At 59.6% G+C, this 25,337-nt stretch overlaps 1 protein-coding gene across 2 annotated transcripts; it reads left to right on the top strand.

The window, feature by feature from the left end:
* Positions 1 to 1,216: 1,216 nt before the first annotated feature.
* POLD1 (DNA polymerase delta 1, catalytic subunit) lies at positions 1,217 to 24,672 on the top strand. Of its 2 annotated transcripts, none has more exons than XM_080644949.1 (27): positions 1,217 to 1,287; positions 10,249 to 10,454; positions 10,804 to 10,917; positions 11,602 to 11,748; positions 11,833 to 11,958; positions 12,029 to 12,197; positions 12,280 to 12,361; positions 12,433 to 12,562; positions 12,973 to 13,139; positions 13,433 to 13,537; positions 15,330 to 15,470; positions 15,553 to 15,663; positions 16,035 to 16,226; positions 16,343 to 16,431; positions 16,503 to 16,619; positions 16,783 to 16,896; positions 17,208 to 17,355; positions 20,293 to 20,388; positions 20,475 to 20,612; positions 21,492 to 21,667; positions 21,956 to 22,108; positions 22,210 to 22,312; positions 23,055 to 23,187; positions 23,273 to 23,386; positions 23,717 to 23,769; positions 23,863 to 23,960; positions 24,485 to 24,672. In XM_080644949.1, the coding sequence occupies exons 2-27, from the start codon at positions 10,250 to 10,252 to the stop codon at positions 24,588 to 24,590; spliced, it is 3,327 nt and encodes a 1,108-aa protein (XP_080501075.1). In that variant the 5' UTR covers positions 1,217 to 1,287; position 10,249; the 3' UTR covers positions 24,591 to 24,672. The 2 variants fall into 2 exon arrangements, with proteins under 2 accessions (XP_080501075.1, XP_080501074.1); XM_080644948.1 differs by lacking the exon at positions 1,217 to 1,287 and adding an exon at positions 5,338 to 5,489.
* The last annotated feature ends 665 nt before the right edge of the window (positions 24,673 to 25,337 follow it).

The raw sequence follows: 25,337 nt of genomic DNA, 5'->3' as shown, positions 1-25,337 counted from the left end.
AGCCAGAGTGAGTGTGAGATGGGCTGGGGTTGGGCCGCCAGGGTCTTCCTCCACACTGGCCCTTTAGACGGCTTCTAGGCATGTGGGAGGGGTGTTCGCAGTGATCAGGCACTGGTGGGTTCAGGAGAGGCCCCTGATGGCCTCAGGGTCACCTCCCTGTATAAGGCCAGTTGGAGCCAGCTCATGGAAGACCATTTAAGTGGATAAGGGGACTGGGATGTTCACACAGTCGGCAAGTACTTGCCGAAATACTTGCTGAAGCCACCTGTGTCCATTCTGGGACCACATGTCATTCATTCTAGTATGTATGGAGCATTTCCTAGGTGCCAAACACGATTTTCGGCACTGGAAACCAGCGAACAAGACAGACCCTCCTCAGAGGTGGCAGTGGGGGAGTGAATGGGGTTAGCTAGGGTGTAAGAATGGGGGCAGCAGGCGGGAGGGGGGTGCTGGAGGAGAAAGGCAAGGCTTCACAAAGATCCCGTCCTAGCTGGGACCTAAACCTTGAGAACAAGGAGCCTGGGCCCCCACGTTGTAGGGCACATGCGGGATGTGGTAGGTGAGAGGCCCTGGTGAGTTCAGAATAGGGAGGGGCACTGAGTTCTTTTAGCCGATGGACAGTCCTGGTTGAGGGTGAAGGGGGTTTTGCTTAGAGAGATGGGCTGGTTACTGAAGGGTTATGTTGTTTGTAGGACAAGGGAGAGAGGACTGCAGAGATGAGAGTAGTTACAAATGGTGAGCTGGCACCCCACTGGTGTGCCCGCCCCACGCTAGGTCTAGTTTACAGATGGGAACTTGAGGCGTGAGACCGAACAGATCAGGCCGGGACCTGAGCGCGTATAGCCCAGCTCCTGCAGGGAGGGCGACGTCAGGCTGCCCGTGCAAGGATGGTCAGTGCTCTAGTGGTCCCCGCGGGCAGCAGGCGGGAGGGGTTGCGGAGGTTGCGCGCGCAGCGCCCGAGGGCTGGTGGGGGTGGGGCCCCAGGGTGGCTGCGCGCGCAGCCTTCACAGGGCTGCGAAGCTTCCGCAAGGAGGGGCGTGGCTTCGGGTGGCATAAGTCAATAGGGGGCGGGTTTTGCGAGAATTTGCCTGCAATTGGAAGGAGGGGGCGTGGCCTTTCCCCAGTTGGAAGAACGGGGTGTGGCCAGGTGCCATGGTGGGCGTGGTCTCGCCCTATTTGGGCGGGAGGGGCGTGGCCGGCTCTGCGCGCCGCGGCTCTGGGCCTGCGCGCGCTGGAGTCAGGGGTCACGGCGGCGCATCCCGTGGCGGGAAACGCTGTTTGAAGCGGGTGAGTAAAGGGACAAGGGGGATTGCTGAGGACCCTGCCTGGCAGGGAAGGGGGCTTGGGGAGCCGGCACGTAGGCCTGAGAGAGGGTCGTGAGGGGTCGCTAGGGCGTGGCGGCGGGAGGGACCCCTTTGGCTCGGGGGCTGGGCGGGGGCGCGCGGGGAGATGTTGGGGGCGGGGGTACCTTGGCCTGCACCTGGGGGCCCAGCGATGGGCACCCGGTCCCGGGGCGAGATGAGGCACGCACTCTGGAGGCTCTTTGGGGCACCGGATCCCGGTGGCATTAGAGGACTGAAGTGTGCACGTGGGGGCATGGTGTCATACTTTATTCACCAAATACTGAGTACTCGGTGCCAGACAGTGTTATAGAAGCAGGGGCTGCTGCAGGAACTAGTGAGACAGGGTTCCTGCCCCAGGACAGGACCGTCAGAGGGCCAGTGATAAGTAGTAAAGGTAAAGCAGTGCTTTCGGGCTCCGATGCCTTATCCGAAGTGGAGTAAGCAGGGTGGCCTGCTGCTTTGACTGGAGTGGGCGGGAATGGCCTCTCAGGGAAAGTGACATTGGAGAGAAGTCAGCTATGTAAAGAGAAACGGTGCAGAGGGACCATCAAGTGCCAAGGCCCTGAGGTAGGAAGGGAACAGGTGAGGGTGGGGACGAGGTAGGGAAGCAGATCCTGTAGGGCAGTGGTTCTCAACCTTTCTAATGCCGCGACCCTTTAATACAGTTCCTCCTGTTGTGGTGACCCCCAACCATAAAATTATTTTCGTTGCTACTTCATAACTGTAATTTTGCTACTGTTATGAATCGTAATGTAAATATCTGTGTTTTCCGATGGTCTTAGGCGGCCCTGCTAGCGGTTCTCAACCTGTGGGTCGCGATATTTACATTACGATTCATTAACAGTAGCAAAATTACAGTTATGAAGTAGCAACGAAAATAATTTTATGGTTGGGGGTCACCACAACACGAGGAACTGTATTAAAGGGTCGCGGCATTAGAAAGGTTGAGAACCACTGCAGGGCCTTGTGAACCTTGCTGAGGGGGGTTGGCTTTTATTCTGGGTTCAGTAGGGCGTCATGGGAGGTTTTTAGCCTTGGAGCCACCTGAGCCGCCCTACGTTTTGAGAAACTTGCCTGCTGAGTGAAGATGGAATGGTAGCAGGAGCAGGAGTGGGAAGGAGGGAGACGAGCCAGGAGGCAAGCAGGTGGAAGGAATCTGTCAGGCTCAGGTTGTCTGTGGGGTCTGAGCCAGCAAGACTTGGGGCTGTTGGAAGCGGAGCAACCGGCTGGATGGAGAAGGCTGAGGGAGAGCAGGTTTGGGGATGCCACTCCGTAGGCAAAGCTTAGATGGAGTGAGTGGCAGGGTTTAGAGAGAGCAGGGTGATGTCAGTGTCCTAGCGTTGCAGCCCCACCTACTCCAAGAATCTGTTGTTGCCCTGTCTCAGTCTCCTCCTCCACTCCCCCCCCCCCCCGCATCTCTTAGAGAGTTTCCTTCCCCACTGGGGCCTTTGCCATGCCCTTCCCTCCTGGACAGTGCTCTTGCCTCTCTTCAGGCCTTCAGTCAGCTGCTCTGTGGCAGGCCCTTTGCTGGGCACAAGGGAACCAGTGAAAATTCAGTTCGGGTGGGAGACAGACAGGAACTCTCCACCCAGGAGCTGGGGCTCAGGGAAGACTCACGGGTTGGTGACACTCGAGAGCAGTCTAAACTGGCACTGTGCTGGAGACCCCGACTTGAGCGAGACCCTGGCCCTATTTTGGGGGCGCTCACAGCCTGAAGCACTCCCAGCTTGGGGTGCACATGTGCAATAACAAAAGTAGCACAAGGCGCTGTGGGAGCCCCGAGGGGGCAGAGGGTCAGTCTGGAGGCCTTGCACCACAGCTGAGTCTCCGAGGATTCAGAGGAGTAAGGTGGCCGAGGAAAAGGAGGGTTTTATTCAGCAAACACTTCCCAAGGCCATGCCCGGTGCTGGGTGATGCTGGCGACTCAGAGAAGCTCCAGACCCTGCCTTACGCTCTGAGGGGTCCCTGTCTGAGACACAGGCTGATGGCCTCCGACAGGACAAGGGCAGCGGGAGTCAGGGAGGCCCGGTCTCTGCCTGCTGGGCAGAGGGCAGTTCACCTGTGTACCTTACCCGGCGCGCCCGGAGGCTGGCGTTCTGGAGTACAGTGTGCCTGCCTGGGCTGGACCCTGGCTTTCCCTCTGAGCTACCTGTGCTGCCTTGAGCAGGTAGCTTCACCTCTCTGGGCCTGGGTCCCAGTACTTGTGTGTGTGTTGGATGGTCCCTCTGCCCCGTAGCTCCAAGGCACCGACCTCAGAAGTCTTTGTGACAATTCCATGAGGGCCCTCCATCGTTCTTTTGGGAGCTGTTTATTGAGCATGTGCTCTGTCCCAGGCGCTCGTCAGGGTGCATGAGATGTAGCAGGAAACAAAAGATCAAGTCCCTGCTCTCAGAGCTCCCGTTCTCCTTGTGGGGACAGGCCGCAAGTTAAGACTGATACGCAGTGGTTCTCAGACGTGGGTGCCGAGTGCTGGACCCCACTCCCGAGGGCCGGATTCAGTTGGTCTGGGCAACGGCCTGACAGTTAGCATTCCAACCAGTTCCCACCCAGAGCTCAAGCTGCTAATCCAGGGACCACACACACTTGGAGAACTCGGAGAACTGACGCAGGGCACCAGACAGTGGTAAGTGGCATCAAGAAAAATAAAGCAGGGCCCTAACTGGTGTGGCTCAGTGGACAGAGCGTTGGCCTGCGGACTGAGGGTTCCAGGTTCCATTCCAGTCAAGGGCATGTACCTTGGTTGTGGGCACATCTCCAGAAGGAGGTGTACAGGAGGCAGCTGATCAATGTTTCTCTCTCATCGATGTTTCTAACTATCCCTCTCCCTTCTTCTCTGTAAAAAATCAATAAAATATATTTAAGAAAAGAAAAGAAAGCAGGGAAAGGGGTTGGAGAGTGTCAGCATGGGGCAGTGGAGTTGCACTTTTATTTTTATTTATTTTTTTAAAATATATTTTATTGATTTTTTTACAGAGAGGAAGGGAGAGGGATAGAGAGTTTGAAACATCGATGAGAGAGAAACATGGATCAGCTGCCTCCTGCACGCCCCCTACTGGGGATGTGCCCGCAACCAAGGTACATGCCCTTGACCGGAATCGAACCTGGGACCTTTCAGTCCACAGTCCGACGCTCTATCCACTGAGCCAAACCGGTTAGGGCTGGGGTTGCACTTTTAAACAGGCCTCACTGAGACTGTGACATTTGAACAAAGACCTGCAGGAGGGGAGGGAAGATGCCATAGCGCCATCTGGGGGAGAACATCTGGCAGGGCAGAGGGAGCAGCCGGTGCAAAGGTCCTGAGGCAGGGACTAAGCCTGGAGGGATTAAAGAGCAGAGCGGAGGCAAGTGGCTGGAGCCTAGTGAGCAGGGGGGAGAGAGTGGGAGGTGGTGTCTGAAAGGAAACGAGGTGATCGTGCAAGGTCTTGGGGGCCATGAAGAGGTCTTGGGGGCCATGAAGAGGACTTTAACTCAGCACGAGATGGGCCCCGGGGTGGGCTCTGAGCAGAGGAGGGATGGGCTGATCTGACATATTTGTACAGGATCCTTCTGACTGCTGTGTGGGGAATACACCGGGGGGCAGGGTGGAATGAGGGAGCCCTGGAGAGGCTCTTTACTCATTCAACAGGTATTTCTCGAGGACCCTCTGTGTGTCAGACACTTGTAGACTCCTGTCTTAGTTCAGTAAACAAACAGACGGATCCTGGCCGGCACAGCTCATCTTCCAGCAGGGGGAGACAAACAAACAGCAATGCGCAAAATAAAGAAGCCAACCACAGTCTTACAGAACAGAGGGGCCAGGCCCGTAGGTGGGGGCTGAGAAGCTGTGGGAATTAGGTCTCCTGGGAGGCAGAGCTGACGGGATTTGCAGACAGAGTGAGCACGTGGTCTGAGGGGAAGAGAGAAGTCGGGGTGACTCCACAGTTGTTGGCCTGATGGGAGCTGTCATTTATTGAATAGGGGGAGACCATGAGGTGCAAGGAGCAGGTCTGGGGGGAGATCAGGGGCTGGCTTTGGAGTCTGAGGTGCCCGAAGAGACAGCCTCACAGTGGGCAGCTGGACCGGTCAGCCTGGAGCCCGAGGAGAGGTCTGGGCCAGGGACACAAAGGCAGGAGCGATCGGCATGGAGATGGCACTTCAAGCCGTGAGGTGAGCCCGGGCTGGTGTGGCTCAGTTGGTTGGAGCATCCTCCCGTGCACCAAAAGGTTGTGGGTTCCGTTCCCATCAGGGCACATGCCCAGGTGGCGGGTTTGATCCCTGGTTGGGGTGCATACAAGAGGCGACTGATGGATGTTTCTCTTTTACATTGTAGCTTCTTTCTCCCTCTCCCTTTCTCTATCTCTAAAAGCAATTAAAAACACACACAAAAAAACCCCACAAAATGCCCTGAGATTAGGTGAAGTGCAGTGCGAACACTGAGGGAGTGCGGGTCACAGAGGAACCAGCACCTGACCCGAGTGGGCACTCAGCGTTGGTTACTGCTGCAGGCGCTGGGCATGATCTGCTACGGAAGGGCCGAGAAGGGAGTACAGACTTTGCCAAGCTCCTTCCTGTCTGGTGCCAGGGCAGCGGAGGGAACACACAGGGGCCTCCTTCCTTCTAATGCTGCCTTGCCTGACAGGTGCATTTAGGATGGTGCCTGGGATAGGGACCTAGCAAAGGAACCTCCACTTCGCTGCTGGTGACACCTCCCCTCCCACCATGCCCCGCTGGCCACAGCCCATTGACCCAGGGCAGCCAGTGGGCCCCCTGTGCCTTCCTCCGCCAGGCCAGGCCTGGCCTCTCCTCTGGGCTCCTGTAAGCCCCTCAGCTTCCTGTGCCCCACATTTTCTTAAACAACTTTTTGCGTACAAAAGATAACACTCTGAGTACACCGTTCTGTACCTTGCTTTCTCGCCCTAACAATGTGTCTTTGAGAGCCCTCTGTATCAGTACACAGAGCGCTTCCTCATTCCTTTATCCAGCTGCATAATATTCCACGGGGCGGAATTAATGGGATTATTCAAACAGTCCCCCAGGGGAGAACATTTAGGTGGTTTCCAATCTTTTGAGATGGCAAACAGTGCCGCCGGAAATAACCTCGTAAATGCAGTTTTCCATCATGCGATAATATACCTGCAGCATAAACCCCTGGATGTGGAATTATGGCCTCCCCCCTTTTATGTTTTTAATTGGTGTCTAATTTACATAAAGGGACATGCACGGTCTCAAGCGTACAGTTGGATGTACAGTATGTTTCCATCGCCCCAGAAAAGTCCCCCGTGCCCCTCCCCAGTCAGTCTCTCCCACCAGAAGCAGCCACTAGCCTGATTTCTAGCCCCAGAGGTTAGTCAATTCTAGAACTCTGTGTAATACCGTCGTACAATATATCCTCAGTTTTTAAAAATTGATGTGAGCCCAGGCCAGTGTGACTCGGGGATTAGAGTGTCAGCCTGCGCACTAAAGGGTCGCAGGCTCGCTATCTGGTCACGGACTCGTACCTGGGTTGGGGTTTGCTCCCCACCCCAATCAGGGAGCGTGCGGAAGGCACCAGTCGATGTGTCTCTCTCACATCAATGTTTCTCTCTTCTTCCTTCCCTCCCACTTTCTCCGAAGAGGAATGGGAAAAATATCCTCAGGTGAAGATTAACCAAAAAAAAGGAAAGAAAATTGAGGTGAAATTAACTATTTTATTTTTTAAAATATTTTATTGATTTTTTACAGAGAGGAAGGGAGAGGGATAGAGAGTTAGAAACATCGATGAGAGAGAAACGTCGATCAGCTGCCTCTTGCACACCCCCTACTGGGGATGTGCCCACAACCAAGGTACATGCCCTTGACCGGAATCGAACCCGGGACCTTTCAGTCTGCAGGCCGAAGCTCTATCCACTGAGCCAAACCGGTTAGGGCGAAATTAACTATTTTAAAGTGCACAGTCAGTGGCATTTAGGACATTCACGGTCTTGTGCAGCCACCACCTCTCTCTAGTTCTAGAACATTTCCATTATCCATTTGCAGTCACTCCAACTTCCCCAGTGTGCACTCGTGTGTCTGGTTTCTTTTACACGTTTGCGATACATCCATCCTGTGTGTATATCAGTAACTGCCTCCTTTTTTTAAAAAATTATTTTTTTTTTTTTATTGATTTCAAGAGAGGAAGGGAGAGGGAGAGAGAGATAGAAACATCAATGATGAGAGAGAATCAGCGATTGGCTGCCTCCTTGGCACCCCCCTACTAGGGATCGAATCCACAACCTGGGCATGCACCCTTGACCAGAATCGAACCCGGAACCCTTCAGTCCACAGGCTGACGCTCTATCCTCTGAGCCAAACCGGCCAGGGCTACTGCCTCCTTTTTAATGCTGAGAAATAATTCCATTGTGGACCAGCATTTGCTGAAATACATCCCGGTCCAGAATTTTTCTGTGATGTCATGGTCTAGGCCAGTGGTCGGCAAACTCATTAGTCAACAGAGCGGCAAACCGCGGCTCGCGAGTTGCATGTGGCTCCAGAGCTGCCGTTTGCCGACCACTGGTCTGGGCTAAACTCTGTAACAAAGAGGTTCCAAAGCACAGTGACCCAGACATGATACAAATCTGTTTATCCACATAATTATCCAAAGGTAGGCAGGTGTGCTCCAGAGGCTGTTGAGGGCCCAGGTTCCTTCCATCTTGTAGCTCTGTGTTCCCGGCAATGTTGCCCTTGTCCTGGTGGTCAAGGTTGGCTCATTGCCACCACATTCACGCTCCAGCATCTGGAAGAGGGAAGAAAGAGGATGGAGGGCAGGCTTCCTCTTCAGGCTGTCCTGAAAGTCACCCTCCTTTCAGTCACCCCAAGTCCATGAGCTAGAACTTGATCATGTGACCGCCACCTAGCTGTGCATCCTGGGAAATGAAGTCTTGAGCTTGTCGGCTTGTGGTGCCTCCAAGACAAAGGATGTGTTGCAAAAAAAGGACCAAAGAGAGACTGGATCTGGAGGATAGTTATGGGATCCAGAGGTGTCCCCTTGAACCTGGGACAGCTGATGTGTCCCTAGCCCCTTCCTCCCTCCCATCTGGGCCTGGGATCTGCTGTAGGTTTCTATAATCCTCTGTCTCAGCCATGGGAGACCTGTACTGTTTCACAATTCTTCATTTCTTTCTCTCTTTCCCCCACTCTTCCTCCCTCCCTTCCTTTTTTCCTTTCATATTAACCTCACCCAAGGATATTTTCCATTGATGTTTAGAGACAGTGAAAGAGAGGAAGGGAGAGAGAGAAACATTTATGTGAGAAAGACACATTGATTGGTTGCCACTCGCACATGCCCCGACTGGGGCTGGGGATCAAAGCTGCAACTCAGGTCCGTGCCCTTGACTCGGAATGGATCTGGTGGCCCTTCCGTGCACGGGCCAACGCTATCCATTGAGCAACACCGGCTAGGGCTACAACTTTTTCTTTTTTAATAGTTTCAAATGTATAGGAAGGTATACGACAAAGAGCACTTGTTTACCCTTCACCCAGCTTCACCTGTTTTCACATTTTACCCTGTTGATGTTATGATCTGCATGCACCCTTTAAAAAAAACACTTTCAGAATAGCTTGAATACATCATGGCCATTGACCCCTGAATACTTGAGTGTGTATTTCCTTAGAATATTCTCTTACTGAACCACAGTGAAGTTACCAAATCGAATAGGCTTAACCTGAGTACAGTCTTCAGTCTACCAGAGGATGTGTACCTTTATATCAATATATCTTGTCAAGCCCTAGCCCTTTTGGCTCATTGGATAGAGCATCAGCCTGTGGACCAAAGGGTCCCGGGTTTGATTCCAGTCAAGGGCACGTACCTCGGTTGCATGCAGGGGGCAACCAATCAATGTGTTTCTCTCACATCAGTATTTCTCTCTGTCTTTCCTTCTCCCTTCCACTCTCTCTAAAAATCATTGGAAAAATATCCTTAAGTGAGGATTTTATATATATATATATATATATATATATATATATATCTTGTCAAAATGTGCCCCCAAGCCCTGACCGGTTTGGCTCAGTGGATAGAGCATCGGACTGAAGGGTCCCAGGTTCGATTCCGGTCAAGGGCATGTACCTTGGTTGCAGGTACAACCCCAGTAGGGGGTGTGCAGGAGGCAGCTGATCGATGTTTCTCTCTCATCGATGTTTCTCTCTCATCGATGTTTCTAACTCTCTATCCCTCTCCCTTTCTCTCTGTAAAAAAATCAATAAAATATATATTTTAAAATAAAATAAATATGCCCCCAAAATAATTTCTGGTAGGTTACAATTAAGAAGACTTAGAAACATACGTAAGTTATGACTGATACGTGCCTATTACATACGGGAATAGAGAGGGAGTGGAAGCAAAGGTGGCAGTACCTTGCGGCTTGGGGAGTCGAGTCGGGGAATGGTGCACATTCAAAATAAAAAGGGCTTTTGTTTTTGTGTTTAAACGGGAGGGGAGCCTCTGAAGTGTGTTCGGCTGGGAAGGGACCTGGTCAGATTGGTGTTTCGGGCCACTCCCTGGCGCCCAGCACAGTGACTGGCCCGAGGAGGCACTTCCCAGCCGCTTGGTGAACAGAGGCCTGGCTAGTGGGTGATGATGGGTGATGGGTAGGCGAGGGTATCCAGGGCATCTGGTAGGAAAGAAAGGGGGGAGCTAAGGACCAAGTCTGTGCCAGAGAGGGGGGCAGGGCGTGCGGGGCCCATGACCTGCGGTCTGCAGGGGGCAAGTGAACAGGTAAAAGGATGTGGAGGGCTCGGGCATGTGAGGAAAGGGTTAGGGGAGTGGGAGCGGGTGTAGTTACACTGATGGTGCCTGAGCGTCTGGGATGCACCAGCTCCTGTGAGCCTGCGGGTGGAGGCCCTCTGAGGCCATGGGTGCGCGGGAGGCCGTGGGGAAGACAGGAGCCCTCACCCCGCCCCCACTGGCCCCCAGGATGTATGACAAGCGGCGGCCGAGCCCGGGGGCCGGGGCCGGGGTGCCCCCGAAACGGGCCCGCGGGGGCCTCTGGGATGAGGATGAGGCCCCTCGGCCATCCCAGTTTGAGGAGGAGCTGGCGCTGATGGAGGAGATGGAGGCCGAGCGCAGGCTGCAGGAGCTGGAGGAGGAGCTGCAGTCGGCCCAGGAGGGGGCTGCCGACCGTGAGACCTGGAGTGGGAGCCCCCTGCACCCCCACCCTTCTTGCCTCTGAACTGAGAGTCAGCCACAGAGCCGACCTGTAACCTCTGGTCCACTTTGAGCTCCACAAAGGGCTGACCTTTGACCCCATGCAGTATGCCCCTTCTGTTGCCTGCTGCTTTTACTCTGACCTTGACCCCTCGACTTGGCAATCTCTTCCTAGTTTCCTGCCTGATCTAAACCACCACCTCCACTTGACTTTCCTTTTTCATTTTGGGAAGCCTCCTGGGCTGTGCCGGGAGGGAGGGTGGTTACTTAGGTCTGAGGGAGGATCACGGCTCCACTTAGCACCTTGTCATTCCCGCCCCCCAGGGCACTTCTCCCCGACAGCCAGAGATGCCCGCTGGCTTCGGCCCTCCCCACCCCCCCTGGACCCCCAGACAGAACCCCTCATCTTCCAGCAGTTGGAGATCGACCATTATGTGGGTGAGTTTGGGGACAGGCCCGGTGGGTGGCAGGTGGGGCCCTGGGCTCCTGGGCGGAGTGGGGCCCGGGTCAGCCCCTCTGGCTCTGTGTGGGAGGAGCTGTCCCAGGCAGTCCCCACCCGGGAGACCAGGGCTGTGTGAGGGAGGGACCGGGCAGCAGTCTGGTGAGGGGGTCAGGGTTCATGTGCCAGGGGCTGGCGGCGGGGGGGTGGGGGGGGGCTATGACTGCAAAGGGGCAGCTCAGGGGAGCTATTTAGAATGACAACTAGCCAGTTTGCCTCAGTGGATAGAGCGTGAGACCGAGGACTGAAGGGTCCCGGGTTCGATTCCGGTCAAGGGCATGTACCTCAGTTGCAGGGGTTGCAGGTCAATCCCCAATTTTGGTGGTGATTGCACAAACCTGCACCCGTGTTCAAGTTCATAACATCACATACAACACGTCAGGTTGATTTTCCTTTTTCAAATATTTTTTTTCATGAACAGGCGGGGGCTCCCTCTAGCTGTGGGTGGGCAATGGATCACAGGGGCAGGTGGAAGTAGAAAGGCTGAGACGGCCCATGCGGAAGCTGGTGGGGGCTGAAGGCTTCAAGCTGCAGGAATGGGGGCTGTGCTCCCAGTGCAGGGGGGGCAGGGGCGAGCCTCTGAGGAATCTGAGGGACACCTGCCTTACCTGTCACACCCCCAGGCCCAGCACGGCCCCTGCCGGGGGCGCCTCCGCCATCCCACAGCTCCGTGCCTGTGCTCCGCGCCTTTGGGGTCACTGATGAGGGCATCTCCGTCTGCTGCCACATCCACGGCTTCGCCCCCTATTTCTACACCCCAGCGCCCCCGGGTGAGTGGCCCCGGCCCAGAAGATGCCTCTTACTCCTGACCACCTGGCGGCCCCTGCGCTCCTGACCAGCCCTCCCACCCCCAGGTTTTGGGCCCGAGCACCTGGGTGACCTGCAGCGGGAGCTGAACGGGGCCATCAGCCGGGACCAGCGCGCGGGGAAGGAGCTCAAGGGGCCGGCCGTGCTGGCCGTGGAGCTGTGCTCCCGGGAGAGTAAGTGCCACCCGGGGCTGAGCCGGTGGGGTCCCTCTGGACCGGTGCCAGCCTCCTCTGTCCCCCGCAGGCATGTTCGGGTACCATGGGCACGGCCCCTCGCCGTTTCTGCGCATCACCCTGGCACTGCCCCGCCTCGTGGCCCCCGCACGCCGCCTCCTGGAGCAGGGAGTTCGTGTGGCAGGCCTGGGAACCCCCAGCTTTGCACCCTATGAGGCCAACGTTGACTTTGAGATCCGGTACCAGCCCCCACCTCGCTCCTCCACCCTCCGCCCCACTCCCCCCAGTTGGTCTCGGCCCACTGACCTCATCCCCCTCCAGGTTCATGGTGGACGCGGACATCGTGGGCTGCAATTGGCTGGAACTGCCTGCTGGGAAATATGTCCTGAGGTCGGAGGGGAAGGTAGGAACCCGCCAGGGGTGCGGGACAGGGAGCCGGGGACCCAGCAGCCACTGACACGCCTGTCCCCACAGGCCACACTGTGTCAGCTGGAGGCAGACGTACTGTGGTCAGACGTGGTCAGTCACCCGCCAGAAGGGGAGTGGCAGCGAATCGCACCCCTGCGGGTACTCAGCTTTGACATCGAGTGCGCTGGCCGCAAAGGTCTGCCCCCAGGCCGTGGGCTCCCCTTCCCTCCCTGTAGATCAGTGACTTGCCAGCCTCGCCCAGGGAGTCCCTGTGCTTCTGCGGAAGAGGGAGTAAACATGCGGGTGCTCGGGTCATTATAAGATGCGAGGGTGGCTTGCGTGAGGGGGCTTCAGACGGGGTGGGGGTGGGGAGAGCATTTCTGCAGCGAGAGCAGCAAGTGCAAAGGTCCTGGGGCAGGACCATCCCCATCTGTGTGGGGGAGATGAAGGCAGAGGGGAGCCAGGATGGATCTGGCGGCGTCTGTAGGCAGTTGGGACGGAGAGGGGTGGACAGGCCAGGGGAGATTTAGAGGTGTAGCCCCCTGGTGTGTCCTGAGGGCGAGGAGGGGTCAGGTCCCTACATCCCCTCCCTGCCTCCTTGTGCAGGCATCTTTCCCGAGCCCGAGCGGGACCCCGTGATCCAGATCTGCTCACTGGGCCTGCGCTGGGGCGAGCCAGAACCCTTCCTGCGCCTGGCGCTCACCCTGCGGCCCTGCGCCCCCATCCTGGGGGCCCAGGTGCAGAGCTACGAGCGGGAGGAGGAGCTGCTCCAGGTGACTCTCGTTCCTCGTCCCCCCGTTTTCCTGCACACCCCCCACCCAAACCTTCATAGCCCAGGCTTGCGGTCATTTTCTGAGCTCTCCTGATCCTGAGACTCACGTCCAAGAGTTCGGATCCCTTCACATTGAGGGGAGAACAGTTATTTCCAGAAGCACCACAAGCGGGAGGGCTCCAGGACTGCTTTTGGGGGCTTCCAGAACATTCCAGGAGCGGGAGGGACCGTGGCAGGGGGGTGACTAGGAGGCCAAGCAGAGTGACCCTGAGTGTGCCTCCGCCCCCCCGCCAGGCCTGGTCGGCCTTCATCTGCACCGTAGACCCTGACGTGATCACCGGCTACAACATCCAGAACTTCGACCTTCCGTACCTCATCTCCCGGGCCCAGCACCTCAAGGTAGGGCAGGCCACGGCGGGGCGGGGGTGGGGGGTGGGCTCGCCTCAGACAACACCTACACCTTCCCCCTCCCCCCCACCCCCGTGGCTCTGTCCCCACGGAGGTCCACCTGGCTCTGCCCCTGCCGCCCAGCAGCTCCTGTCCCTGCTGTCTTGTCCCTGCTCTGCTCAGAGTTCAGGTCACCGGGTGCGTGCGGCGGCTAGGAGGGTGTTTATGTTGTGCCTTCAGAGGTCAGGCTGTGCGTGCAGGGTGCAGGGCCCAATATTCTAGATTTTCACACACGTCAGCAACAAATAAGGAAATGGGGCCCTGGCTGGTTGGCTCAGTGGTTAGAGTGCTGGCCTCTGGACCAAAGGGTCACAGGTTCTATTCCCGGTCAAGGGCACATACCTCAGGTGCAGGTTCCCCAGCCCCCGTAGGGGCACTTGCAGGAGGCATCCAATCTATATGTCTCTCTCATGTCGGTGTTTCTCTCTCTCCCCCTCCTTCCTCCCTTCCATCTCTCTCTAGAAATCAGTGGAAAAAATATCCTCGGGTGAGGATTAAAAAATAATAATAAATAAAGTAAGGAAATGGGGTCCTGGCCAGTGTGGCTCCGTTGGTTGCATGTTGTCTTGTGCGTGGAAAGGTTGCCAGTTCGATTCCCAGTCCGGGCACATGCCCGGGTTGTGGCCTCGATTCCTGGTGGGGAGCATGCAGGAGGCAGCTGATCAATGTTCTGCTCTCACATCGATGTTTCTCTCTCTTCCTACCCCTTCCTCTCTCTCTAAAAAGCAATTAAAAGAATCTTTTAAAAAACGAATAAGGAAATAGGGGGTGTTCCTTGAAGTATGTGGTGAAACCCGGATGCTTATTGCATCTCGGCACAGGGTATGAGGTGTGTCAGTTCACTAGGGCTGCCTGGCGGCTGGAAGTCCAAGATCCGGGTGCCGCAGGCTCAGTGCCCTCTGGGCCTCTCCGGCGTCTGGTGGCCTCAGGGTTCCTGGGTTCAGATGGCATTCTCCCGCCTCTGCTGCGCCCTGCCTCTGCGCCTGTCTGTTCAAGTCGCCCCTTGTTCTGAGGATCTAGGCATATTGGGTCAGGGCTCCCCCCAACCCCGCCCCGCCCCATTGCTCCAGCCCAGCTCAGGCCGCTGCTCTCTGCCTGATCCAGGGGTCCTCAAACTTTTTAAACAGGGGGCCAGTTCACTGTCCCTCGACCGTTGGAGGGCCGGACTATAGTTTTAAAAAAAAACTATGAACAAATTCCTATGCGCACTGCGGGCCCGGGATGAGTCCGCTGCTAAGCAGGACAGGCAGCGGCACCTGGCGGGCCGGATAAATGTCCGCGGGCCGTAGTTTGAGGACCCCTGGGCCCTGATCACTCCCAGACCACCGTCTCCAGGGCAGACGCCTCTCCTGACCCCAGACCTGGTTCTCTGTGCCAACCCTGTGCTCCCACCCGGCCCTTCTCCAGGCCCTCACCCCATGCACCCACCACCTTCCCACTGAGCTGAGCATCATCCCATCTGCTCCTCCGGCTCCCCATCTGGGTGTGGCCCTCCAGCCACTTGGAGCCGTCCTTGCCCCCTTTACCCTCACAGCCCTCGGGCCCCTGGCTCTCCCCGTTCGGTCTCCTGTCCTCCCCTCTAGACCACACCCGCCCAGCCCCTGCCCCCGTCCCCTCCCAGCCGGAAGAGCTGTGTTGTGGGGCGTGTCATGGGTGGTCTGGTCTCCATTCCTCTGGCACAGGCCTGGGAGTCCCGGGTCAGGCGCCCACCCCCGTCCGCAGCTCCCACCTGCTGTGCCCTCAGGTGCAGGAGTTCCCCTTCCTGGGCCGCGTGGCTGGCCTGCGCTCCACCATCCGGGACTCGTCCTTCCAGTCGAAGCAGACCGGCCGGCGGGACAGCAAGGTGGTCAGCATGGTGGGCCGCGTGCAGATGGACATGCTGCAGGTGCGGCCGGGCCGGGGGGGCGGGTCGTGTCCTTGTGGGGCCGCTGCCCGGGGCCTGTGCCCACCCTGCGCCTGCGCCCCAGGTGCTGCTGCGGGAGTACAAGCTCCGCTCCTACACGCTCAACGCCGTGAGCTTCCACTTCCTGGGGGAGCAGAAGGAGGACGTGCAGCACAGCATCATCACCGACCTGCAGGTGACCCTCAGCCGTGACCTCTGACCCCACTCCTGCCCCTGGTCTCTCACCTCTGCCCCGTCTCTAACCTCTGACCCCCCTTCCTGCCCCTGATCTACTCCTCTGACCGCAGCCTTCCACCCGACTTCCTGACCTTGGGCTTCAACCTCCCACCTGTGCTCCTGACCTTCACCTTGTCCTCCTGCCCCTAACCGCTGTCCCCGCCTGCGGATGTCACTATTTCTGCCGACTCACATGACCTTGATTCTGTTCTCGTCCACACCAGCCTCTCAGACTCCCTCCCACCTGTCAACTCCCTGACCTCTGCCTGCTCCCCGCCCAGACCCTGGCCCCCTCCCTGCCCCCCTGACGCCATCGGTGCCTGTCCCCAGAACGGGAACGACCAGACGCGCCGCCGCCTGGCAGTGTACTGCCTCAAGGATGCCTTCCTGCCGCTGCGGCTGCTGGAGCGGCTCATGGTGCTGGTGAACGCCATGGAGATGGCGCGCGTCACCGGCGTGCCCCTCGGCTACCTGCTCACCCGTGGCCAGCAGGTCAAGGTGGTGTCGCAGCTGCTGCGGCAGGTCAGTGGCAGAGCCCCGGCGGGTCTCGGTCCCTAGCGGCGGCCACTCCCTCTGCCTGTTCCCATGGGGCTGCCCTGTCCGCGCCCACCCTCCATTTCCTGCCTTCTCCCCGCCAGGCCATGCGCGAGGGGCTGCTGATGCCCGTGGTGAAGACAGAGGGCGGCGAGGACTACACGGGAGCCACGGTCATCGAGCCCCTTAAAGGGTGAGACCCCTGGCCGGGCGGGGCTGGTGTGGGGTGGCGAGGGGTCTCGCCCTGACTTCTGGCACTCCCAGGTACTACGACGTCCCCATCACCACCCTGGACTTCTCCTCGCTGTACCCGTCCATCATGATGGCCCACAACCTGTGCTACACCACGCTCCTGCGGCCCGGCGCCGCCCAGAAACTGGGGTATGAAACGGGGGTACGGCGCCCTCTGCGACATGAGGGCCCCAAGACTGCCGGGCCAGGCTCAGGCGGGTTGGGTGGGGAACAGAAATAGTGGGGAGGGGAGAGGCGGGTGGGGGGGGCAAGGAGGAGGCCGGGCGTCACCGCCTGCCATCCCCCGACCCAGCCTGACTGAGGACCAGTTCATCAAGACGCCCACCGGGGACGAGTTTGTGAAGGCGTCGGTGCGGAAGGGGCTGCTGCCCCAGATCCTGGAGAACCTGCTCAGCGCCCGGAAGAGGTGGGCTCCAGCGCCCCCGCCCACCCCCGCTCAGAGCTCGGACCTGCTGAGGCTCCCTCGTGGGTCACCCTGTCCCTCGTGGGTCACCCCTGCACTGCTGGGCACCTTCACTTTGTCTGTGGGAATTAGAACAAGTCGCCCCTCCAGACAGCTCCCCTTCACCCCTGTGCCTGCCGCCCCTGTGCGGTACCCGGCACACACAACCACACACGCCTTCCCAGAGAGGCACCCTGACCGCGTGCCCAGACCCGGGCCTCGTCTCCCCGAGACCTGGGATGCCACCTGAGTGCCCGTGCTTCCCCTCCTCCCAGGGCCAAGGCCGAGCTGGCCAGGGAGACAGACCCCCTGCGGCGGCAAGTCCTGGACGGGCGGCAGCTGGCACTAAAAGTGAGCGCCAACTCTGTGTACGGCTTCACTGGCGCCCAGGTGGGCAAACTGCCGTGCCTGGAGATCTCCCAGGTGAGTGCTCAGGCCCCCCGGTGGGCAGCTGGGGGCAGACAGCACCCTCCTGCGAGAACCAGGGCCCACGTGGAGGGGCCGCCTCCGGAGGTCAGGGCCCAGGTTGTCCCGCTCGCCGGCCTTTGGAGAGGGTGCTTGAGGGATGGGTCCGTTCCCTTGTTCACCAAATGCTTGCCAGACTGCCAGCGGTCGGGCCTTGTGCCCTGTGGGTCCAGCAAGTGGCAAGGCCAGTGAGAATCCCTGCCCTCATGCAGTGCCCAGCCCATCGGGGACGCAGATGCCCGTAGGCGTGAATGTGTACAGGAAGGCAGCCATCTCCAAGGGCCCTGCAGACACACGAGCAGGGGAGGAACCAGGTGGGATGGGGCAGGGCAGGCAGAGGCTGAGGGCCGTGGGGGAGAGCAGTGGCTTTGCTCATTCTTCATCTGCCACTGTCATCCCCATGTCCCCAGCAGCTGCACCCCAGCCCACATCCTCCCCGGTCCCCATGGGGGTGGGGGAGTGGAGGGCAGGCCCCCCTCCCTCCTGCTTGGGAGAACAAGGCCAGTCTCTGCTGGGGGTGGGGGCCGGGGGCAGGGCTGGGGGTCACCCAACAGCACAGTCAGGCTCGCCCTTGGTCACCATCAGATTAGACATGAGGGTCCCCCCTCCGGCCCCAGCTATGAGGACCCCACTGAGGATGATCAGTGGGTGCTTGGTTAGTGCTCTGCTCTGAGAAGGAACTGGGCCCGTGGCCTCCCTCCCCACCCACAGTAGCATCCTAGGCCTGTTTACCGGAGGCAGCTGTGCTCCTGGGGCAGGAAAACAGATCCCCAGCGAGACCACAGAGGCTCTGAGGTTCTGCCCAGCTGGGAGCGGCGCCTCAGCTCATGGCCCAAGAGGGCCTTCGAAAAGTCGTCCTGTCCAGACTTGGTTACCTCCAGCCACGGGGAGCTCCCTCCCTGCCTGGCCATTGTGTCAGGCCTCAGGCACCGCTAGGCGAAAGGCTTGGAGGAATTCCCACCCACCTGCAGTTACTGGTGCCCCCGAGACCCCGCAGATCCAGTGATTCACGGGAAGGATCCAGAGCACTCAGAGAAGCCATGTACTCACAGTTATGATTTGATATAGTGAAAGGAGAGATTAAAATCAGCCGAAGGAGAAGGGCCGTGGGGCAGGGCCCGGGAGACCAGGCACAGCGTCCGCTGTCTCCAGTGGGGTCGTGCGGACTGCTTATTCCTCCCCTCGGTGGCGCGTGACAGCATCCCCGGGTGAGGCCCACAGGGACGCTCGCCCCGCCAGTGTTTTTATTGGAGGCTGGTCCCGTAGGCATGGCTGACCCCTGTGTGGCTGACCTGGGTCCTCAGCCCATGTAGAGGTCAAGCTGATACCATGTGGCCCCAGGTGAGCAAAGACTCTTACCAGGCAGGACATTCCGAGGGCTAGAAGCTCACTCCCAGGGGCTGACCAAACGCCATTGGCCCCTCAGTCCCTGGGCCTCCCTCAGCCGCCTGGGTGTTTGGCCCTTAGGCTTAGCCCCTGAGCAAGGCCAGGTGGGGAAAGGCAGCTCTGCTCCCCCGGGGCTCCGGGGCTCCCTGGGGGGGGGGGGGGGCGGGGGGACTGCCGCTTCCTGGCCCTGTCTCTAGGTCTTTTCCCTCTCAGTCCCTTCCTCTGTTTCTTAGTTCTTTCCGTATTTCTGTCTCAAGTTTTTTGGGGCAAGGGGATGGAATAATTTAAAAATACGGAATCAGCCAAAACCGGTTTGGCTCAGTGGATAGAGCGTCAGCCTGCCGACTGAAAGGTCCCAGGTTCGATTCCGGTCAGGGGCATGTGCCTTGGTTGTGGGCACATCCCCAGTGGGGGGCGTGCAGGAGGCAGCTGATTGGTGTTTCTCTCTCATCGATGTTTCTAACTCTCTATCTCTCTCCCTTCCTCTCTGTAAAAAATCAATAAAATATATTAAAAAAAAAAAATACGGAATCATTCCAGAAAAAAATTGGAAAGCAAAAGGAACATGGAACAGGTGGAACAAATAAAAGGCTGATTAAGTAAAGTGGTGGGTTGAAGACCAGATTGAATGAGTAATTACACTAAATGTAAGTGGCCTAAATGCTCTAGTTAGAAGACAAAGCTTTTCTGGCTGGATCCAAACAAACCAAAACAGAAGAGTCACACCCGTCTTTCCTTACTGTGCCCCTCCTCCCTCCCCCAGGCTCAGTTTCCTTATTTGTAAAGTAAGACTGTTGGGAAGGTATGGTTTCTTCAGGGAGCTAGTGCAAACCCCTCCCTGGGGGCATTGGACTGTGTAGTGTCATTACCAGTTGCCCAAAGATGGGGGGTGGGGGAGGGTGGCCCTGCTGACTTTGAGGGAAGGAGCCATGAATATCGGTGGTCTTGCACCATGAAGAGCTGCCTGCCGCCCTGACCAGTTTGGCTCAGTGGATAGAGCGTCGGCCTGCGGACTCAAGGGTCCCAGGTTTGATTCTGGTCAAGGGCATGCGCCTTGGTTGCGGGCACATCCCCAGTGGGGGGTGTGCAGGAGGCAGCTGATCGATGTTTCTCTCTCATCAATGTTTCTGACTCTCTGTCCCTCTCCCTTCCTCTCTGTAAAGAATCAATAAAATATATATATTTTAAAAAAAGAGCTGCCTGCCATGTCACCACACGTCACGGCACCCCCATGGAGAGAGAGAGACACCGAGCTGCTGGCTGCTGCTGCCTCCAGCACCTCCACTTGACGCTGTCCGTTCCTCCTCTGTGCCAGGAACCCGCCCTTCCCAACAGACCATTAAGGAGCAGCTTAGTAGCCCCACTTTACAGATTTGGAAACTGAGGCACAAAGGGATAGAATGGCTTGCCCATGCCCACACCCACAAGAAGCCGTGGAGGTGGGACCCCAAGTTCGTGTCCACTGCACAGGGCTCCTGGGCCCTCACTGCGTGATCATCTCCCCAACAGAGCGTCACGGGGTTTGGCCGCCAGATGATTGAGAAAACAAAACAGCTGGTGGAGTCCAAGTACACAGTGGAGAACGGCTACAGCGCCAGCGCCAAGGTCAGGGGCCACCCTGCCCGCTGCCCGGAGTGAGCCTGGTGCGGGGAGCACAGGGGGCCTCTCGGTCACACGCCCCTCCCCACCAGGTGGTGTACGGCGACACCGACTCTGTCATGTGCCGGTTTGGCGTCTCTTCTGTGGCGGAAGCGATGGCTCTGGGGCGGGAGGCTGCAGACTGGGTGTCCGGCCACTTCCCCTCACCCATCCGGCTGGAGTTTGAGAAGGTAAGTGCCCCTCGCCCTGGGCTTGGGGTGGGCAGGTGAGGGTCTTGGCAGTTTCAGGGGGGCCTCTTAGGGTGCCTGCAAAGCTCACAGATGCCTACATATGGGGTTCCCCTGGTCAGCATCTGGGAAACCCCAGTATTCGCAGGGTCTCCCTTTTGGGGTGCTGATCGGGGTACTCTGGGTGTCCCGTTCTTTGGGTTCATGGGCCCCAGGGTCAAGGTATTTTGCTGCCGGATCCTCCTGAGTTGGGGGCCTTGGCTATCGAAACCGCCAAAGCCTGGACTCTGCACGCTGAGTGCTGCTTTGTGACAATCGGGGCATCTCTGGTGTGGGGTTTCTCTGTACCTGTGGCCGGGGGGCGGGGGGGTCCTGTCCTGGGTGGTGGGGACTCTGATGGGCCAGGCCTGGGTCAGGGAGTCATTGTCTGGGGTTCTCACCAGACTTTATCCCCAGGGTTCAAACCAGGTCAGGCCAGGGGCACCCCTGTACTTGGATTCAGAGCCTCCCAGTTTGGGGAGGGCTCTGCCTTGGGGCTCACTCTGGCCCTTAGTCTCCTCTCTGGGGGTGCCCCCATCTGCCTCAGTTCTGCCCCAGACCCAGATTTGGGGCTTTCAAGGCTTTAGCCCAAAGTCTGGATCTCATGTTTAGGGCCTGTATCTAGGTTTGTCCAGTCTCTGTTTTAGACTTGGGGACCCTGGTCTGGGGTTCCCCGGAAAGCTGATGGTGTTCCCGAGCTCAGGTGTTGGGGTCTCAGGGTCCAGTCCCCCAAGCATCCCAATCCCACATCGCAGGAACCATACCTGTCTGTCACTTTCTGGGGGGTGTCTCAGGATTGGACACCCTGCAGTCTCAGGGGCCTCAGCCACGGGTCCCCCCCAGGTCTACTTCCCTTACCTGCTCATCAGCAAGAAGCGCTACGCTGGCCTGCTCTTCTCCTCCCGGCCGGACACCCATGACCGCATGGACTGCAAGGGCCTGGAGGCTGTGCGCAGGGACAACTGCCCCCTGGTGGCCAACCTCGTCACCGCCTCACTTCGCCGCCTGCTCATTGACCGGTGTGTGAGATGAGACCCCTGGATCCAGACCCTAGCCCGCCGCCCTCAGACCCCGGAGCCCAGCCCCTCCTCTCTTGGGGACACAGGGGGTCAGGCCCGCTTTTCCTCAGTGAGAAGCGGTGGAAAGCGTGTGGGGTTGGACAGCTGTGGGGTTGTAGCCTGTGGCTGAGCAGGACTCCACGGTCCTGGACCTCAGCCCCGGAGCCTGTCCTGGTCCCCCGCCTTGGGGGCGTGGAGGTGCCAGCCTGGCCCTCAGCAGCCACTGGTGATGCCCCATCTGGCCCACAGAGACCCCGCGGGTGCCGTGTCCCACGCACAGGACGTCATCTCGGACCTGCTGTGCAACCGCATCGACATCTCGCAGCTGGTCATCACCAAGGAGCTGACCCGCGCGGCCGCTGACTACGCCGGCAAGCAGGCCCACGTGGAGCTGGCCGAGAGGTCCGCTGGGGGCCTGGCCGCCCAGAAATAGCCCCTCCAGCCCGCTGAGCCCACCACTTCCTGGCCCTGTCCACCTGCCCTCACCCACCGTCTCCCCGCAGGATGAGGAAGCGGGACCCCGGGAGCGCGCCCAGCCTGGGAGACCGGGTCCCCTACGTGATCATCGGGGCCGCCAAGGGCGTGGCTGCCTACATGAAGTCCGAGGTCAGCCCACCTGGCTGCCCGCCGCCCAGCCCGCCCTGCTCGCCCCGCTCTCACTTCTGCTTTCCGCGGTGGGAAGGTGTTTCCCTCTGTGGGCCCCGTGGGGCCCTGCCAGCCGCCCCAGCACACCCGGGCGTCGGCTCCAGGATGCTCTGCTCCCAGGCCGCCTGTGCCTTCTGGAGGGTGCCCCCTACCCCCAGTGTCTGACCTCTCCCTCGCTCCCCCTTGCGAGGGGTTCAGCCTCGCTGCACAGGGCGTCCCTCCTTCTCTGTCTCTGTGTCTGTGTCCCTTTCTGTCTCCTTGGCCCTCCTTCTCCAACCTCTGGGTCCCTTAGATCTATATCCTCCTCCATCCTGCCCAGACGTCTGTAACCTCTGACCCCCACACCCCACCCATCCTCAGTCCCTAGTTCCTGTCCAGCCTCTGACCCAGTTCTTGTCCCTCTTCACCCTTCATCGTGTGACCTCTGACCCTTCCTTGAATACCTGAGGGCCCCACCTGTGGACCTCAGCATGGATCACAGAGCCTGTGGCCAGGGACCCCCAGTGACCTATGACCCCATCCCAACCCTTCTCCCCCTTCCTTGATGCCGCTCCCCACAGGGCAGTGCTGTGCCCACACCATGGTCCCAATCACGGCTGGGGGAGCCCTCTGTTCTCAGTGCCTGTCACCCCGGTGTCCTCTGTCCCAACCCCAGTCCCCCCACTGCTCTTGTCCTGGTGTGACCCTGCCGCTCTGCCCGCAGGACCCCCTGTTCGTGCTGGAGCACAGCCTGCCCATCGACACGCAGTACTACCTGGAGCAGCAGCTCGCCAAGCCGCTCCTGCGCATCTTTGAGCCCATCCTGGGCGAGGGCCGCGCCGAGGCCGTGCTGCTGCGTAAGGGATGCCCGGGGTGGGGGGGGGCAGGGGTGCCTGGGACTGGGGGCACCAGCCCACACCTGTTCTCACCCCTCACCTGCAGGGGGGGACCACACACGATGCAAGACGGTGCTCACCGGCAAGGTGGGCGGCCTCCTGGCCTTCGCCAAGCGTCAGAGCTGCTGCATCGGCTGCCGCACTGTCCTCAGCCACCAAGGTGAGCGGGCCCAGCCCTGCCCCCGGCCCTGCCCCTGCCCTCCTCCCACCTCCGCTGGCGCCCGAGGTCCCCGGCCCCTGCCCACAAGCTAGCACTGCTGCCCAGCTAGGGTCTCCCCTGGTGGGGTCTCCTCTCTGTAGTCACCCCAAGAGGGTCCCGGCCCCCCGCCCCAGGAGTTTCCCAGGGAGTTTTCCCCACACACTCTCTCCCTTGTTCTCCGTCTGTGGGGACTTTCAGAAGTCGGGATGGGCAGCGGGCGGGGAAGGGGCAGGGGTGGGGTGGCCTGGGCCCTGGCTCGGCCCCAGCTCCCCCGTGCCCCCCCTCCCCCAGGAGCCGTGTGCAAGTTCTGCAAGGCCCGGGAGTCGGAGCTGTATCAGAAGGAGGTGAGGCTCGGGGAGGGTTGGGGCGAGGGGCCAGCCTGGGCTGCTGCTGAGCCCCCCGCCCCCCCCCCCCCCCCCCCCCCCCCCCGTCCGCAGGTGTCGCACCTGAACGCCCTGGAGGAGCGCTTCTCGCGCCTGTGGACGCAGTGCCAGCGCTGTCAGGGCAGCCTGCACGAGGACGTCATCTGCACCAGGTGCGCAGCCTGTGGCCCCGGGCCCCTCCATGCTCCAGGCCTGGGAGCTGCGCCCCCACTCCAGGGCCTCAAGCAGCCCCCGCCCGCATCCCCTTCTGGCTGCGGAGTCCCCTGACCCTCAGTGTCGTGGCTGCAAAACGGGCTGTGCTCACCCAGCCCTCCCAGGGGTCGGGGTGGGAAGCTACTGGGTGGGGCAGGGTCGAGCGCCCAGGATCTGCCCCAGGGGAGATGGCTGCACCGACCCCCTCCCCCAGGGTGGGGCCGGGCTTTCCCCAGGGAACGGGTGGGCGGGGCGGGTTCCCACGCCAGGTGACAGGTGATATACGGCTGGTGGCCCAGCGCCTCCTCGGGCACCCGCTGTTATCGCTCCCCCCCCCATGCCCGCTGAGCAAACAGCCCCACACGGGAGGGGGGCGGGTGGGCAGCAGGCCGGGGCCAAAGTCCTGGGAACGGTCCGCTCCATCCCTGGGCTGGGCATTGGGCCTGGTGCAGCCCTGGCCCTGACCTGACCCGCCCGCCCGCAGCCGGGACTGCCCCATCTTCTACATGCGCAAGAAGGTGCGGAAGGACCTGGAGGACCAGGAGCAGCTCCTGAGGCGCTTTGGGCCCCCTGGCCCCGAGGCCTGGTGACCTCTGACCTCCGCAGGCTTCCCAGGAGGGCCTTGCCGGGTGGGACCGGTGGAGAACTAATAAAGTTTGGACCTTTTGTTACCTGGTGCTTTGTGATTGGTGTCTGGGGGGGACAAAGTCCACGGTCAGGCCCTGACCCCCAGATCCCCCACTGGATCTCCTCCCCTCTGTGCAGGACACCTGGGCTCCCGCCCCACGGCCAGCCGTCACAGGCCAGGCCTGCCTGTCTCCCCTGGAGCCTGAGTGGGCATCTCTGGGCACCCACTCCCCTGCTGTCAGCTCCGCTCTGCCCTGCGCGCCCTCCCTGCCACAGCTGGCCCTCCAGGTGCTGGCCCGTTTCCTCCGGGCCTGGGGCAGCCCCGGCTCACAGGCTCCCACTCCCCACGACCCAGGGGACCCCCCTCCGGCGTCACACACCCACGATGTTTCCACCTTAGGGTCCTCATCCGCTTTGGGCCTGGGTTTTCCTCAGGACACACCCCCCTGTTTGTGACCCCCACTTTACTAACCAAGGACCCCTTTTAGAGTCCCCCAAATCCAGCTCCTCTCATTTCCACCCCTCAGGGTTACCCCCCGCTCCCAACTGTGGGGATCCCCAAATCCAGCCAGCTCCTGGGCCCGCCCTCCCCACCACGTGACCAAGAGGTTGTGCAATCCAGCCCCCTCCCTGACCCCCTCCCTGAGGGGATTTTCGAGGAGGGCTGAGCTCAGGCACCCCTGCCCCCAGGGGGCCGGGCCAAGGTATAA

The sequence above is a fragment of the Plecotus auritus genome, assembly GCF_963455305.1.
Source record: "Plecotus auritus genome assembly, chromosome: 10".
Classification (NCBI taxonomy): Eukaryota; Metazoa; Chordata; class Mammalia; order Chiroptera; family Vespertilionidae; genus Plecotus; species Plecotus auritus.
This window is presented reverse-complemented; position numbering and strand designations above follow the sequence as displayed.